The sequence below is a fragment of the Aegilops tauschii genome, chromosome 5 (genome assembly GCF_002575655.3).
Source record: "Aegilops tauschii subsp. strangulata cultivar AL8/78 chromosome 5, Aet v6.0, whole genome shotgun sequence".
In the NCBI taxonomy this organism is placed as follows: Eukaryota; Viridiplantae; Streptophyta; class Magnoliopsida; order Poales; family Poaceae; genus Aegilops; species Aegilops tauschii.
This window is the reverse complement of record NC_053039.3, coordinates 268691097-268708445: the sequence shown is the minus strand read 5'-3', so window position 1 is coordinate 268708445 and position 17349 is coordinate 268691097. Positions and strand designations below refer to the sequence as shown.

General features: G+C 49.0%; 3 protein-coding genes across 3 annotated transcripts; 1 reads left to right on the top strand and 2 right to left on the bottom strand.

The window, feature by feature from the left end:
* Nucleotides 1-58: 58 nt before the first annotated feature.
* Nucleotides 59-4093, bottom strand: LOC109787644 (autophagy-related protein 8D). Its single transcript, XM_020346179.4, has 5 exons — nt 3906-4093; nt 3743-3798; nt 715-767; nt 511-629; nt 59-430 (listed from the first exon to the last, which is right to left on the bottom strand). The coding sequence occupies exons 1-5, from the start codon at nt 3934-3936 to the stop codon at nt 339-341; spliced, it is 351 nt and encodes a 116-aa protein (XP_020201768.1). The 5' UTR covers nt 3937-4093; the 3' UTR covers nt 59-338.
* Nucleotides 4094-4166: 73 nt separating this feature from the next.
* LOC109787643 (THO complex subunit 4A) lies at nt 4167-6802 on the top strand. Its single transcript, XM_020346178.3, has 5 exons — nt 4167-4505; nt 4594-4746; nt 5122-5190; nt 5301-5488; nt 6358-6802. The coding sequence occupies exons 1-5, from the start codon at nt 4296-4298 to the stop codon at nt 6566-6568; spliced, it is 831 nt and encodes a 276-aa protein (XP_020201767.1). The 5' UTR covers nt 4167-4295; the 3' UTR covers nt 6569-6802.
* Nucleotides 6762-9948, bottom strand: LOC109787642 (uncharacterized). The gene is made up of 2 exons (XM_020346177.4): nt 9041-9948; nt 6762-8639 (listed from the first exon to the last, which is right to left on the bottom strand). Exons 1-2 carry the CDS (start codon nt 9869-9871, stop codon nt 6915-6917), a joined length of 2556 nt encoding a protein of 851 aa, XP_020201766.2. The 5' UTR covers nt 9872-9948; the 3' UTR covers nt 6762-6914.
* Nucleotides 9949-17349: the final 7401 nt, after the last annotated feature.

The window sequence follows — 17349 nt, the reverse complement described above, 5'->3', positions numbered from 1 at the left end:
AAGCAATGACGCATGTACGCACATGAGCTTGGTAATGTCAACAGCTCAGCAGCAGGCGTTTACTTGTCATCACAATCAACACTTCTATTCATATATACGTCCATCCTTGCCAAAGGACTTCGCAAGCAGCATCATGCACAGGGGCATAAGTTTACTTCGGTGATACAACAATACAGTTTTTTTTTCCTTTTTTCCGGGAGCAATACAGATGTGAAACGTGCAAGTAAAATAAACTAGAGATCGGCAGAGGCTGCTACACTTGACATTTAACAAGAGATTGATGTCACATATGTACACTGGGATTGGGTGCACTACGCCAAATTGCAGTCAGGCAGATGTCACCCAAATGTCTTCTCGCTGCTGTAACACATGTAGAGGAAGCCATCCTGCTTATCTTTGTACGAATCATACACGCTACCCATCAGGTTAGCTGCAAAAATTGTTAACAAATTAGTATTAATTTACAAACAGATGGATTTATGTGCAACACCAGCATGAATTAAATCTCACCCGTCTGGGGCAAGGTGTCGCGCACAAACACGAAAAGCGCCGTCCCTGGAGACAGATGTAACCTGGAGCGCAGGATGAAAATGAACTGCCCAACTGGCATGTCACAAGGAACCAGGTACCTGCAATCACAAACAAGCAATTATCAATCTGGTACATAGAATTTTAACATATCATGCATATATCTGGTCTCTGAGATATGCTTACTTCCTCTTCTCCATTTCTGGAAGATTACTCCTTGAAAACCTTTCAACAATCACCTGCAAATGCAAACATGAGCATAATGTTGGAGCAGCATATATGCAAACAGAGATACTCCATCTGATTAACAGAAACAACAGAGGGAAATGCATGTTTTTTTGTCAGAGTCTAGAAGTTGCTTAAATCCCGTCAGTTTGAGTAAATCTCTGGAGAGTAGAATGACTCGTGGGTTGGGTGAGAAATAGCAACTTTGTTTTACTTCTCCATATTCATCGTCTCATAGTCTATTTAGTATGTCACCAAGCATGAAAAATATCTTGACAACCAACAAAGAAGACGTCCTGGCATCAAATTCCAAACGCATATAGTCTCTTCTGACAGCAAGAACACACATATAAAAACAGCACAAACTAGGTCTTCTTTTTACTGATCGACATTTTTTTCTATCGGAGGGTTAACGATAGGCCTGGTTACCGACGGTTACAGGGAATCTAGATATTTTACCCGAAAATTTTTAAATGAACTTTGAATTCAATTTTTAAGGACAGAACAGGTACATTTCTACCCTACATTGCAGGCGAAGTAGAGGACGATTCAATGGTCAGCTGGAATCGTCCCTATCGTTTAGGTCATGGGTTCAAATCCTCCCAGTGGCAGCTCATTATTCTTTTTTACCTCAACATATTTGATGTAGTTTTGAACGTTGAAATTCAAATTTAACCAAATATTTTGACCGGTAACAATGTTTCTTGTGGAGGGGGAGGGCAGTTCAGGTTACCAGAAATTTCGGCCGACAAAAAAAAACCTCGCACAAGCACACTGCAGTTTCTAAGTTTATGGGGCTGTATATGTGTTCAGTTATCACTACTGAAGTGCATAAAATGGAACAGTAGCACAGTGGTATCTTTACTGAAGTGCATAAAATGGAACAGTAGCGCTGCACTTCTCCCAACCACAAAAAGTCTGGCGACAACCGACAACAAATAAAGCAGGGGTGGAGCAAGCACATGGCGACCATGGGTGATTACTGCCCAGGCTCACTGGTGTGCTGCATCGAGCGGTGATGACTTTATCTAGCCAGACATGGCCCCATGCACGCAGTCCACTTTGCTCAGGCAAAAGATAGTCATTTCATGGGTTTCTTCAGGGACAGGGCGCATTCCATGTTGGCAACAGACAAGGCCACAAGTCCAACAGAAACGAGTTCTCCTGTCCTTGGGTCCCTACCACGCTCGCCAGTTGCTCGTTTCGTTGCTCACGTTGCTAGCTGCAATTCTCATCAATTTTGAGGTGTGGTGACTAGTGATATGAAATTTGACTTCGTAGCTCGGTGTTGCTCTTTGCATGGCGATTTCTGAATTGTGGAATTTGGCATTTAGCCTTTGGGATGATTTAGTTTGAGCTCAATTAACTTGTTTAATACAAGAATTACAATCACAATCACTACAACTTAGAAATGCATAGGCACATGTAGGATCACCCCAGACTCTGCATCAATCAATGCACACCACCTTAATATGTGTTCCACACGATGCCGAACAAATCAGCTTACGATGGGAAAACAAACTGAAAGACAAATTGTTAAAATGTGGCCAGCTTTGGCAGAACCAACCTTATTAATGAGGAAATCAAAAGGCAAAACACCTACGATGCTACCAACGAAGCAGAGTCCTCTTACTTTTATTATCACATATGAACATTTACATATGTGTCATGTATATGCATTCTTTAACCTCATAAATCTCTACTATTAAAGGAGAGTTGGTGGTCATACGTCCGTTGGTGAAGCATCCCCTCTCCCACGTTCTTCATTAACTCAATTAAATCAAATCAAGTCTTTTGCAGGGCCCGTGTTGGTGGGTGTAAGGTAATTGCATTAACCCAACCAAATAAAATCAATCCAGCTATATGCTGGAAACAGGCAATCAAATCAAATATTTTGTAGCGTCCCGTTGGTGGGTGTAAGGTAATTGCATAACTCAACTAAATCAAATTGTTCCATGTATATGTCAGACACGACCAACCAAATCAAATCTTTTGCATTAACTCAATCAAATCAAATCCTGCATTAGAATATGGTGGGTGTAAGGTATATGTCGGACACAATTGGTGTTCAAACACTAGAATATGTATGTCACCGTTGTAACGCACAGGCAATTAGCTAGTACTATCATGGATTTGCAGTTCTCAAATTTGGTGCTTCATATCATACTAGTTAATTGCCCGTGAGTTGCAACAGGGGCATAAATATTCTAATGGTTCAACACAAATCATGTCCGACACATACTTTACATCCACCATATTCTTGATTTTGTTAAGATTTAATTTGATTTGAGTATGTGCACGGGGAGGCAAGATTTATTTATTTATTTAGTTAAGGTTTTGGTAAGAGTTGATATGGATAAGAGAAGGCAAGGAAAGTTTTGATTTAGTTGAGGTTTTGATAAGATTTGATTTGATTGAGTTAATGCAGGACATGGTTTTGTCAAGATTTGATTGAGTTAATGCAGGACATGGTTTTCAGTAAGACAAGAAAGGAAAGTACTGTTTTGATTTAGATTATTCCAAACCAAGGAGGGGGGACATGGACAGAAAAAATCCAACATAGGGGAAAGGAGGAGGTGAGGAAAACGTAGGTTAATGCAGGACATGGTTTTACTTTATTTTATTTTTTCCAAACACCCTGGTTATGGATTTCAACTTAAGCACTTAACCTTGCGGTTTACGCAGGCTGCAACAATCTTCCTGACCCCCATTGAAATTGAGCACAGCTGAAAAACTTGACAAGTAAAAGCTATAACTTGGTAGAATTATTTCCATTTTTTCTCACCCGTCAAACCTTATCTAGAGCCGAACCACACTATCTAAAAGAGGCAACAAAGTACAGTTCAATTCAATTCAATCAATCAATCAAAGAGGTCGGTTGCTAATCTAGTATGCCCGGGCCTCGGGAACCCTATCCTAATCCTAATTGGTACTGTAGCAGGTAGTACATCAAGTTTCGGTTCGGCGAGGTATAGAGAGAGAGACATACGGGGATCCTGCCGGGGTACTTGGCGATCATGGCGGCCGACTCATTCGCCCTCTCCTCTGCATCCATCCATCAGAAAATTCAGCGCCCGAACGAGACGCAGACTGATAATAATTCAGAAAGAAAAGGAGGGGGGGGGGGGGGGGGGGGGGGTTAGCATGCTTACCCAGGGTGAATTCCTTCTTGAAGGATTTCATCCTCCCCCTTGCTGGTTCTCGCGGAGTCGATTGCTGGTGTCGCTGCTGCTGTTTCTTGTTTGAATCGCGGATAGATTGTTGTCAATGGCGAAGTCGGTCAAGTTATCCCTTCCCTTCCCCTCGGAAAGAGGAGGAAGAAGATGACACGATACATACGCTAGAAGCCCAGCCCAGCCCGTCTCGAGCCGACGGGTAGTAGTAGACCGGCCCGGCCCAATGCAGACCGGGCTTCTTCTTCTTGTCTCTCTCTTGTGTGCCAATTAATTATCGCTGCCGTCTCCTCCCCACGACTCCACTCTCCTCTCCCTCCTCCGCCGCCGCCGCAGCCGCCGTGCGAATCTATCTCGAGGGTGGGGGAGATGGCGGACGCCCTGGACATGTCCCTCGACGACCTCATCTCCAAGAACAAGTCATCCTCCCAGCGCGGCCGTGGCCGCCGCAACCCGGCCTCGGGCTCGGGCTCTGGCTCCGCGTCGGGGGGACCCGCACCCGCCGGCCGCCGCTTCCAGGCTCGCGCCGCCACCCGCGCTGCCGCCGCGCCCTACCACCAATTCAACTTCCAGCCCCCGGTATGGTGAACTACTCCTCCTAATTCAGAGATCTGGAGCTCACTCAACCTAAACTTGCCTTCTGTTTCCCGGGGGTGGGGGAGCACAGGCGCCGGCGGTTTTTGCATATGCTGCCCAGCAGGCCCATGCCCATGCCCACGCCCAGGCGATGGCCATGGTGGCGCCGCCGACCGGGGTCGAAACGGGCACCAAGCTGTACATCTCCAACCTCGACTACAATGTCTCCAACGAGGACATCAAGGTAAGACCAGTAGACCCTCCTACTCCTAGAACCCTAGGAATAGCAGTCTCTGTTCTCCTGTGCGTGTTAGCCATCTCAGCACACCTTTAACCTGGTTTCGACAGTAGGATAACAACTTAATCCACAGCTTCATCCTGAAGAAGAAGTTGACAAGGCTACCAATTATTTAGCTCTTTTTTGACACCATCTATGGAATCCAAGTTTCCATTATTCATATTGTTCTTTTACTGTCCAACCATACCACCGTGCCGCATTACGAGTAGACAAGGCTCCGAATTATTTAGCTCCACGCCTTTAGAGCAACCAGGGAATTCTCTTTATTCATCGTCTCATCCTCTTAAAATTACTCTATAACATGCTGCTTAATTTGCTCAGGAACTCTTTGCTGAGGTGGGCGATCTCAAGCGGTACTCCATTAACTACGACAAGAGTGGGAGATCAAAGGTTTTCAGCCCCTGCGCATCGCAACTTCGTTGCAGTGTCTGCCTTTTGAACATCTTTCACTTAGTTCGAGTGCTCACAGATCACCTCATTACTGTAACTCCATTCACCAGGGAACTGCAGAGGTTATATTTTCAAGGAAATCGGATGCTCTAGCTGCTCTAAAGAGGTACAACAATGTGCAGCTTGACGGCAAACCTATGAAAATTGAGGTCATTGGAACAAATATTGAGGCACCACCACCACCTGCTATTTTTACTTTGAATACCCCGACGATAGGAAACTTCATTCCTTCCTACAGGTTAGTAGCAGATATCACATTTACTGAATTTTCTTACTGCTAAAATTGTTACTTGTCAAAATTACTGTCAAGCTAAAACTGTCTTCTAAGCACAATCCTTAGTTCCTTACCCTTTGGGTTGATTAGCGTTCGCACAATTAGGCAGCAGCTTCCACTGGCTGTTAAAGATTCATTAACATGGTTGGTATTCATGTATTGTGTAGTTAGTGACTAACTTAGCATGTTGTTAGTTGGACAGTTTGTGTCATTGGACCGTCTTCGTCGTCCAAAGTGCAAGCAAGGCATGAATTACCTTTGCCTGCATCATTTCTAGTAAAATCTTGTATGTTGTGGTACTTCTAATGCATTACTGTGTCTCGATGTTCAGCATTGTTTTGTTTATTTGCCCAACTTGCTATCTGAGGGCTGAGGCAAGCGAAACTAGCCAACATGAGCAATAACTTTGAGAAGCAAGGGTATGTGTTGGTCCTTGTTGCCTCAGGAGCTTAAAATGAGTGCGTGCGCGTGCACCAGGACATGGACCAGGACCAGGACCAAAACATGACCAAAGGGAGAGCAAGTAGACCTTGCCCATAGGGATAGCCAATTAGGCAAATATTTTGCCTTGCCCATGGCAGCAAGGAATTTTTAGCTCCCCCTAAGCTCCCAACCTTGCCAATTTCTTGGGCTTGCAAAGGAACCAAATATGCTTGTCAAAAAGATTACACTTTCAATTAGAGATTCTCACAAGTATGAGTCAAAATAAAGTTAGTTCTATTAATCACCCTGTTCAATTTGCATTGTCATATATGCATTTTCAATCGTGTTGCGCTAATTCTTTTGGAAGATTTTGAGCAAGTGACATATCTAGTGGTACTGGATATTTGCAGTGGCGGACGTGGAAGGGGCGGTGATGGTGGTCGGGGATGGCCTCGGGGCAGAGGTGGATTCGGCGGGCGTAGTGCTGCAGGGCGTGGTCGAGGGCGCGGTGATGTTGGCCGTGGGCGAGGGAGGGGAGGGCGTGGCAGTCAGCCGGTTTCTGCCAATGATCTAGACGCAGACTTGGACAAGTACCACTCGGAGGCGATGCAGACCAGCTAAATGGCTTTGGCCCTGCCGCACCTGCATCCTGCACAGCCATTAGCCTTGTGTAGGAATAGATGCGGCCATGTATTTTAGATTGTAATTTGTGAGACAAATGAAGCGTCTGTCTTTGTTGTGTGATGATCAAGGTGGTGCGTTCCATTGTAGCTCTAGTTTCTCTTCCTCTGAGTTGTAGCAGTTGAGACGGTTGGACCAAGATGAGATTTTTATAAAGGGTGATCACAAGTGTTACATTTGCTGTCTGTTGATAGTAGTACATGAGTGTTTGTTTTTCCTTTGAACAATGCAGTGCATTGATAGTAAGATGTGGTACATGAACATAGTACGAACAAGGTAGGCAGCATCAGCGACAAGGTTGGAGACTGAGGTTCAGCATGTGAGCCTCCAGCTGCTGTGCCTCCTTCATCATCTCCCCCATGCAAAACCCAATCGAGCCCAGGCAAACAGCAGCCAACTGCTCTTCTTCCTCCTCCTGCTGCTGCTGTGACAGTGCCTCCCTCGCATGTCCGAGGAAGGACTTGACCACCGCCATGTCCTCGCAGAAGATTCCTTTGCCGGCTTCAAGGTCGACATCCTCCTCAAGCAGTGTCTCCAGGGACGCGGAGAGGGCGCTGTGGAAGCGCTTCATGTCCGCGCCTAGTTGCCGGCTGCCGCCGGCGGTGTCGATGAGGGTGGCTCGGGCGTGCTGGTAGAGCCCAATCAGCTGCGCGATCCTGCTCAGGCTGCCATGAACCTTGTCGTAGCAGCTGGTTGGGAACGGCGCCAGCCACAGAAAGTTGGGCTCGCTGCCCGCCTCCACCGCGTACTTCTTCAGCAGCGCCACCTGCTCCAGCAACGTCTTGTGCTGCTGCTGCTGCTTCGCTGACGACGTGGGTGCCAGTCCAACCACACACTCCCGCAGCGCGGCGATGCAGCGGTGGAGCTGCGCCCTGGCCCTGGCGGTCGGCCTGGCCTTGCGCTGGAACACGAGGTCCGTCGCGACTGTGCAGGACAGGCCAATGAAGGTCTCCACGAGCCTGGTGATGGTGAAGGCCATGGGCGCCTCGTCGTACCTCCGTCCCACGATGATGATGCCTGACAGCGCGGCAGCGACACCGCCCGCTGGGCCGTATGCACGGCTGCGCTTGAGGAAGGTGGCGAGGACGATCCAGGGGAGGAGCGCCAGGAAGCGGAGCTCCATGAGGTGCGGCTGCTGCGAGAGGAGGCAGCCCAGCACGCCGTATACGGAGCCGATGGCGGTGCCGTGCGCACGCGCGATGGCCACGGCCCACGTGGAGTCACGGCCGGCGGTCATGGTGGTGGCGACGATGAGGCCGGACCAGAAGCCGTGGTCGTTGTTGAAGAGAAGGCCGAGAAGGACGGCGAGGCCCAGCGACACGGCGCACTTGGCCGCCGTCATCACCCTCTCCCATTCCAGCCCCCACCTCAACCACACGCTTTTCTTATTCTGCTTCTTGGACGTCTTCTCCATGTCGCCAGTCTTATTTGGCGCCTCGTGTTCTTGCAGCTGGTCTTCTTCTTCTCCGCTGCTGGCATGTGCTCCTTCTTCCTCTTCTTCTTCGGACAGGTAGAAGTCGTCGTCGTCGGTTGATTCGTCGGCTGCTGTGACCGCCGGGGTTACCTTGCTGCAGGTGGTAGTCTTGGTCTGATCCGGATGAGAAGAGGCCAACTGCTGCAGGGTGCCACGACGGAGGAGATGCATGGAGAAGAGGAAGAGGAAAGGAGACAGCTCCTCGTGCCTCTCCGGCAACAACGTCGTCATCGTATCGGTAGTCAACATTAATGGTGATTGTTTGTTGATGGTCGTCTTGGTCATGGCGACGCTGGTGGCGGCGGTGCTGCTGCAATGGTGGTGGCGATGTGTAGTGAGCATGGAGAGGCGTATCTGGTCTCTCATATGCTCCAACCAGCTGCTGCATATCATAGGGCTGGTGCCGGCGATGGCCGTGCTGGTGAGCGCAATCTCCATTCCCTTGATGGGCATCTCGATGCGGCCGTGGTCTACCACCGCCTGCTGCGGCATCCACCGCCTGAGCACTGCTGGCACTCTCTCCCACTGCAAATCTCCCTGCACGCGTGCATGTAGTAATCCAAGTTTAGTTCATCATATATACGTACCAGATCCGTGCAAATTAAGCTGATCACATGCATGCTTCTACTGCCTAATTATAGTATAATAGTGGTAACTCGCATGCATGCGGCATGCCGAAGACCAAAGTCATACTACTACTCGTTTTCTGACGAGGACTCCAATAGTACCAGGTAGCACTAGCGCTGCATTGTAGTGCTGGTCTACTTTTGGCATCTAGCAAGCTCTTTCGGTAGCTAAGCATGCACCCAACTGACGCAAGCAGGAATTTAGCACTAGATATGAACGAATGAATCTATGATACGCATGACATACATGACCACTTTGTTAAAAAGAAAGATTTGTACTTATTCTCATGCACGATCGTTAAATTAAATTACCTTAACGGCGGCCATGCGGCGGAGGAGGGCGGCGCTTGCGGACGCGAGACGGTTGGCCTGTGACATGCACGCTGCCATGCACCATCGCCGCCGTCTACCAGATGCCGCGGCTGTTTCCTGGCCATCATCCACGCAGGCGGTGTCGTTGGCGGTGAGGAGGAACGCGTCGACGAGCACCCTCACCCTCTCCGCGGCGGTCTCCATGTAGGCCCTGCTCTTGTCCTCCACCTCCCGGGTGGCCAGCCGCGGGCAAGGCAGCAGCACCGCCAGCAAGGCGGCCGCCACCCCCAGCGCCGTGCACAGCACCACGTTGGCGGGGTGCTCCAGCACCAGCTCGTGGCTCGTGCGGTCCCCTCGCCTGAACTTGGCTACGTAGATAATGATGATCTGCCCCAGCGCGATCCGCTTCGCCACGGGGCCCGGCGACTCCGGCAGCGCCACCGCGAACGTGCTCAGCGCCACCACGGCCGACGTGGCCAGCACCGACTCGGCGGCGCCCGTGCGGTGCGCCAGCCACAGCGCCAGGACGGAAGGGACGGCGCCCATGACGGTGGCGTGGAGCGCGCTGGCCGTGGCGCGCAGGGCGGTGCCGACGGTGGCGTCCGTGACGATGATGACGGTCACGACGTAGGAGAAGGCAGGGAAGGTGAGGTGGCGCTTGAGGGGCGGCGGCGCGTAGACGGACACGACGCCCACGATGGTGCAGGCCAGGGCGGCACGGAGGCCCGACGCGAGGGACGGGCGCCAGCGCCGGCTCGTGCTGGTCCACATGGACGACGGCGGTGCCACCGCGCTCACGTTGTTGTTGTTGTTGATTGCATCCATGCCCATGCTCGAGGCTCGACTGGATCACGCACGGTGCATGCGAAGTGAGAAGACGACGGATGGAGAGCTTGGTGGGTAGTACATGTACGCATGTGCTTATATAGCTATATAGCTAGTTAGCTACCACCGCATGAGGTCGTCATTGTATACTGCCTGGGCTGCAAAGTAGGCGCTTGGTGCTAGTGGCCATTCTGGTTGCTCCACTGCTTTTCACTACGTATAGACGTCAGCCATGGATGTGACATGCATGTTGCGTATACAAAGACACATCACACATGCATGGATGATACTGTGATGTCAAAAATATGGGAATTAGTTGGCTTTTATATATGCTTATTAGATAGAGAGCGCGTGCTCTAGTTAACTTATGTCCAATCCGCTCCCATCTTGAGAGTTCTTAGATTTGCAGACTTACAAAACCGCATGAATGGAAGAAAAAAACACCTAACTATGATATATACTCCCTCCGTCCTAAAAATAAGTGTCGATGATTAGTGCAAAATTAGTAAAAATTGTACTAAATCGGGGACACTTAGTTTGGGACGAGGGGGTAGAAGTTTATGTAGGAATACAAAACAGAGAACTGAAAACACACATGAATTTCGTAGATTAGTGGAAATAGGAGGGACATAAGAACCGTAATAAGAGCAGCCAAATTAAAATCAAATCACAGACATAAGTGAAATAAAGATGTTGCAGGTCCTCATCGAGTTTTTCATATGCATTGAAATTCTACAAAAAGGTATGTGTAAATCATGTAGCTTTTGTGTTTTTTTCCTTGAAACTGGTATAAAATTAAATTAGTTGAGCGTAGGAGGAACTATCCTCAAATTAAACACAAATGATAAGTGTCAAACGTGTGGCACGAAGCAATCGTGCCCTGATGTTTTTTACAACTAAAGTTGTCATCCGAAAAAAAAAACAAACTAATCAAAACTGAAACTTGCCCTCCGAAAAGAAAGTTGTCATGCTTGACAACTAAAGTTGTCATTCTGCCATAAGAAACATTCGAAATTGTCATGTGTTCGTGTTACGCGTGTGACATTTATCAGGGTCCTAATAGGCAGAAAGTGGTATAAAAGAAAAATTTTCTTTTTTTACTTGTCAAATTGATTATATAGTGCTGCCGGCAAGGACGGAAATATCTGAAAGTGAGATCAAAGGATAGTGTTCTTGTCTCTTTTTTTTCCTCCTTACTCCCCTTTGAATCAATGGGATGGGTATATGTCACCAAAAAAACTTTCCACCTAATAATGGATCAAATGAGCCATTCGAAGGGGCGTCTTAATTAGTTACCAGAATACAATTCTATAGGTACTAGAAGATGCCTTCAAGTTGCAGCAGAATTTCTTTTTGGAAACCCGGCAAAAGGTGCAAAGGAAATTCTTAGTTAGCGATATTTTACATATATACATGCGATGATTGAGGTTTTTTTTGCGGGAATAATACTTGTATTACTCATTTATCAGGTCCTTACAATCGTCTAGGACAAACTTCAAAACATCCTCAGGCTCGAGCCAATCCAAGTCACTGTCCGACCCTCTATTCTAGCAAAACTGGCGAGCCTATCACTCGCTTTGTTTTGACAGCAAGGAACATGAGTAATACAAGATTGCCTAAGACTTAACAGAAATTTAATTTCACCAACCAAAGAAGCATAAATTGAGCGATCCACCTCGCCACAACAAATCATCTCCACCGCCGTGTACTCGAGTCCATCTTAATTTCAATCGGATGATCTTGAATTGCGAAAGATAGTCCTTCCATACATGCACACAACTGAGCTTCTAGGGCGTCTCTACACGAGAACAAAGTTCTGCAGGATGAGGAGACAACAGAACCATCAACATTATGCAGAATCATCCCAGCTCCCGCGCCACCATCCGACGAGTAAGACCCATCCGTATTAAGCTTTACCCATCAAATTAATTTGGATGACATGCATAACTAGGTCTATGTCAAAGAAAGTATTACCAACAATATCAGCATGGGTAGTCGGATTGTTTAACTGTTTTCTGCCAAATGGCGGTGAACTGGTGATCATGTACATTCAGTCTGGATGTGTTGGCAGTCATCGAAATAAGCACAAAAGAGAAACTGAAGATCTATATGCAATATTGTAAAAAGAGCGATGCATGGAAGCTCATCAAAACCAGAATAATAGTCGGTTGTGTTTAATTCTTAATTGGTTTGCTCTCGATAGTATGCGTGCACCCAATCTGGAACCCTAAATGGGCTGAGAAAAGAGTGATATGATGTACTGTCTTCACCATATATAGAAGAGGAAATTAGCACTAATTCCGTGGGGACCATTGGCTTAACATATACAGATGCCCTTCGCTTACAACCACAAGCTCTAAACTCTGTTAGGTGGTGGAATCTCAATGTTAGCAGGGCCACATAAAATTCTAACCAAATTAACCAAGTCCTGCATGATCGGTTCCATTCTTCTCATATGATTGTCGCACATGCATACAGACATGCCTAAATCTATGATCCTTCTCTTTATAAATGTACGATGTTTTAGAAATTGTAAAATATCTCTTCAGATTATACTTTAGGTTCAGACACAAATTTTCATGATAGTATAATTGAATCAAACGAAAATGTGTTCAAGAATACTCTTGTTTTATGCCAGTATAGTGAATAGAAGACTATAGTTACTATGAAACGTCAATATGTCTTAAGTACTCCAGTCGAACTCACTTTTATAATGAATTATTTTATGTGAAGCAATATATTTTTCAAAAACACCGACAATCCAAGTGTTGGGTAGGGAGACCGTATCAATGCCCTGAAGGACTTGAATATAGATATTGTGGAAGGAGATCAATATTCTGAAAGTTTTATACATATATTCCGAGGCTCGAAAGGAGATCAATGCCCTGAAGGTTTTATACATATATCTTGATCTTCGCTCAAAAGGTGTAGGATGCATGTGTTTGTTCTAGATGAAACTAATGCTTGGTTCATATGCATACAAGCATGCATGGTGTGAGTAGATTGCTTGGCGAGGCTCAAGGGGTGGTGCTACTGTACTATAGTTAGTCGATGACAGGAATCAATGCGTTCCACCTCAACATGCAGGGGAACATATATAAGTGGATCCCGTTTCTTTCAACAATGTTTGACGTATCAAACCATTCAGATGGAGAGGGAGCATGAGATGTGGCGACCAGAGGATTCTAGCTTGCTGGTGACCGAACTTGGCAAGGCCGGAGTGGCCTCAGGAGGCCATGAAAGGTTGAATGCCAGGGTTAAAAGTGGGTTCGCTTAGCTCGGCCAACGAGCATATGTATTTATATTTATATTTGTAAGAAAGAATTCCACTTTGGTCTCTCTAGCCATAGCCAGCTTTAGATGGTGCATATATAGCTGTTTTTCTAAAGTGACTGCTAGAGAGAGAGGGAGAGAGAGAGACTGTCAAGTCAGAGAGAGAGATGGGATCTGGTGGTGGTTTGCCGTGCAGTCGGCCACGTACGGCCTGCCGTCCCTAGTTGCACCCGCAGCAGTGCAGTGGCTGAGCCAGGAAGAATATCTGAGGTAGCTTTGGCCCTTGGATTGCACGGAAGGGGCACCTGATGTCCCTACCTAATTTCCTCCCTTCTAAATCAGCCTGGTGGCCAGCATACCTAGAACAAAGTTGGTTAAAGGCAGGCCTTCCCTCTTCTCTTTCTAGTGCACCTTCAACACGCACGCATGCACCATATTTCCCGGTTGCATTGACTGCGTATGCATGGATGCCCACAAATGTGTATATTGCTCTTGCTCATGCCATGCTCCAATATGTACTTTCGTCTTCTTCTTTAATTTGAACCGGCCTGGCTCGATCGGCCACTTGACGATCAAAGCGTCCCTGGCCACTTGTTTTGTACAACGTCAAAATGTTCATTTTGTTCTTCAGGACCTTTAATCTCGTTTCTAGTGCCATCGCAAAAAAAATTGTTTTCTAGTAAATGGCAGAGCTCCTACCAAACACAAGAATGAGGCCCAAGCACGAGTGGGACACATTCCATTTCACTTGGTGATTCATACAGTATGTACGAATTGCACGATATATTGCTCATGCAAAGACACGTATATATGATGTACAAAGGTGGGCCACGACCTCAACTATACAAGGAACTAGGAGGTGGGCGCAATACACAGATATGCACAACCCATATACTCAACACACCCCCGCAGTCAAAGCGGCACCGCTGCTGAAGCAAAGACTGGACCGGAACTCCTCAAAAGACGCCGTAGGCAAGCCCTTGGTCATGATATCTGCAAATTGTTGGGAAGTAGGAACGTGTAGAACACGAATATGGCCAAGAGCCACCTGTTCCGAACAAAATGAATATCCAACTCAATATGCTTGGTCCGACGATGATGTACCGGGTTGGCGGAGAGGTAGACCGCCGAAACGTTGTCGCGGTAGACCATCATAGCACGGTCGACAGGACAAGAGAGCTCCTGAAGAAGCTGGCGAAGCCACGAACACTCGGCGACGACGTTGGCCACCGCACGATACTCAGCCTCAACACTGGAGCGAGAGACCGTAGGCTGCCGCTTGGACGACCACGAGATGAGTGAAGGTCCAAGGAAGACACAATAGCCCGAGGTAGAGCGACGAGTGTCAGGGCAGCCCGTCCAGTCTGCATCGGAGTAGGCGGTGAGGGTGGTGTCGGCAGAGGCGTGGAGCGTGACGCCAAGATCCATAGTGCCACAGACATAGCGGAGAATCCACTTGACAGCGGCCCAGTGAACGTCCCGAAGAGCATGCATATGAAGACACACCTGTTGCACGGCATACTGGATCTCCGATCGAGTCGGAGTGAGGTACTGGAGAGCACCAACAATGGACCGGTAGAATGCAGCATCCGAAGCAGGAGAACCATCCATGGCAGAGAGCTTGGCCTTCGTATCAACAGGTGTAGCGGCGGGCTCGCAGTTAAGCATGCCAGCACGATCCAGGAGCTCATGAGTGTACTTCCGCTGATGAAGAAAGAAGCCATCCGGACGACGCACCACCTCAACACCGAGGAAGTAGTGCAAAGGACCCAAGTCCTTGATGGCAAACTCAGCGCGGAGACGAGCAGTGAGCTGACTGAGAAGGCCAGCCGTGCATGCCGTCAGGATGATGTTGTCGACATAGAGCAGCAAGTAGGCCGTGTCGGGGCCCTGGTGATAGACGAAGAGCGATGCGTCCGAGCGGGTGGAGCGGAACCCGAGCTGGTGCAGAAACGCCGCGATGCGCTGGTATCAAGTGCGCGGAGCCTGCTTGAGTCCGTACAAGGACCTCGAAAGCAGGCACACGTGGTCGGGCAACGCTGGATCAACGAACCCCGTAGACTGCTGGCGGAAGACCTGCTCCTCGAGATGACCATGGAGGAAGGCGTTGGAGACGTCCATCTGGTGCACCGGCGAAGCAGGGGAGACCGCAAGGTGAAGAACCGTGCAAATCGTGCTGGGCTTAACGACCGAAGCGAATGTGTCGGTGAAGTCGATGCCAGCACGCTGTCGGAAGCCACGAACAACCCAGCGCACTTTGTAGTGATCAAGGGTACCATCAGGACGGGGCTTGTGTTTGAAGACCCACTTCCCGGTAATCACGTTGGCGTGCCAGGGACGGGGAACAAGCTGCCACGTCCGGTTGCGCAGCAGGGCGTCAAACTCCTCTTGCATCACAGCCATCCAGAGCGGGTCACGAAGTGCGGCTCGAACGGAGGACGACAATGGCGATGGCGAAGAAGTGGATGCCGCGTGGACGTAGTCATCCGAGGCGTAGCGCGAGCTCGGGCGAAAAACGCCCGTACGGGCGCGGGTGACCGGACCAGCCACAGGAGACTCTGGCGCTGGGGGCGCCGTGACCGCAGGCGCCGTGGCCGCGGGGGCCGGTGAGGTCGCGGGCGCCAAGGAGGCCGCGGGAGCCGGTGGGGCCGCGGGCGCCAAGACCGCGGGAAGAGGGGGCGTCAGGGGCGCCAATGTCACGGCCGAAGGCGCCGCATGCAGGGGCGTGCCTCAAATCCAGGGGGCGGGCCAAGGGCGGCGCGCGAGCGCCCTGGAAGGGCGTCGAGGATCCCACGTCATCAGTGGCGGGAGGAACAGCTGGGGGTACCCGCTGAAACAGAAACACATGCCCATCAAAGTAAATGTGCCGGGAAGTGAACACACAGTGGGAGAGGGGATCGTAGCACCGATATCCCTTGGAGTTAGAGGGGTAGCCAATGAAGATGCAAGCGACAGACCGTGGTGCAAGTTTGTGAGGAGCGGTGTTGGCAGTGCTAGGATAGCAAAGGCACCCAAAAATACGCAAGCCATCATAAGATGGGGGCGTACCAAAGAGAAGATGGTGAGGTGCGTAGTTCCACCATGGGCGGCAGGGTCAAAGGTTAAGGAGAAGTGATGCAGTAGCAAGTGCGTCCGGCCAGAAGCGAGGCGGAACGTTAGCATGAAACATGAGCGTGCGAACGCAGTCGTTCAGTGTATGAAGGACGCGTTCGGCTCGACCGTTCTGCTGTGAAGTGTACGGGCATGTGAGACGAAAAATTGTGTCGTGCTGTGACAGAAAAGTGTGGAAAGCAAGATTGTCGAACTCTTTTTCCATTGTCAGTCTGAAGAGCAAGAATGGGACGCTCAAAATGCGTGCTGACATAGGAGTAAAAAGCCGTCAAAGTGGAGAGTGCATCCGACTTTCATCGCAAAGGAAAAGTCCACACATAGTGAGAATAATCATCAAGGATAACCAGATAATATAAATAGCCCGAGTTACTAGGAACCGGAGAGGTCCACACATCACTATGAATCAACTGAAAGGGAAAAGAAGCAATGGTGGTGGAGTTATTAAACGGGAGGCGAACAAGTTTGCTGACACGACAGGCATGACAAGTGTGATCCTCTATCTTATTACAACTGAAACTGAAACTCCTAAGAATATGACGAAGAGTGACGGGGTTGGGATGATCCAAACGAGTGTGCCAGAGATCGACGCCAGCGGAGAGAGCAACCGGTGCGGTGGTGGCGGATGAAGATGAATGCACTGGATAGAGCTCGTCGGGGCTGTCACATCGATGGAGTACCATCCTGGTTCGAGCGTCCTTGATACAAAAACCAAGCTCGTCAAATTCAACAGTTACAGGATTTTCACGAGTGAAACAACGAACGGAAATAAGATTCTTAATAAGATGAGGAGACACAAGTATGTTAGACAAAGATAATGGCAAAGAATTAGAAGGAAAAGAAGTGTGCCCGACGTGTGTGATGGGAAGTGTGGAACCGTCGCCGACAATGATGCGGCGGTCGGTGGTGACGGGAGTGAAGGAGGCAAGATTATCAGGATGAGCAAACATATGAGCCGTAGCCCCGGTGTCCTTGTACCAATCACCGTCTCCAGTGTAGTTGTTCGGCGTAGGAGCGGTGTGCAGCGCGGCGAGGAGCGTCGGGTCCTAAGGTGCCGGCGGCAGAGCCGGCGAGGGAGGCGGGGGCACCGTCGGGTAGCTGTA

Bases quoted from the DNA above. Each gene is read 5' to 3' on its own strand.
- LOC109787643 (XM_020346178.3), top strand. From the start codon at position 4,296: ATGGCGGACGCCCTGGACATGTCCCTCGACGACCTCATCTCCAAGAAC. The intron at 4,506-4,593 runs GTATGGTGAACT...GGGGGAGCACAG, and splicing joins AATTCAACTTCCAGCCCCCG to GCGCCGGCGGTTTTTGCATA. The intron at 5,191-5,300 runs GTTTTCAGCCCC...TCCATTCACCAG, and splicing joins ACAAGAGTGGGAGATCAAAG to GGAACTGCAGAGGTTATATT.
- LOC109787644 (XM_020346179.4), bottom strand. From the start codon at position 3,936: ATGAAATCCTTCAAGAAGGAATTCACCCTGG. The intron at 630-714 runs GTAAGCATATCT...TTGTGATTGCAG, and splicing joins CCAGAAATGGAGAAGAGGAA to GTACCTGGTTCCTTGTGACA. The intron at 431-510 runs GTGAGATTTAAT...CAATTTTTGCAG, and splicing joins CGACACCTTGCCCCAGACGG to CTAACCTGATGGGTAGCGTG.
- LOC109787642 (XM_020346177.4), bottom strand. From the start codon at position 9,871: ATGGGCATGGATGCAATCAACAACAACAACAACGTGAGCGCGGTGGCA. The intron at 8,640-9,040 runs GTAATTTAATTT...GCACGCGTGCAG, and splicing joins GCCGCATGGCCGCCGTTAAG to GGAGATTTGCAGTGGGAGAG.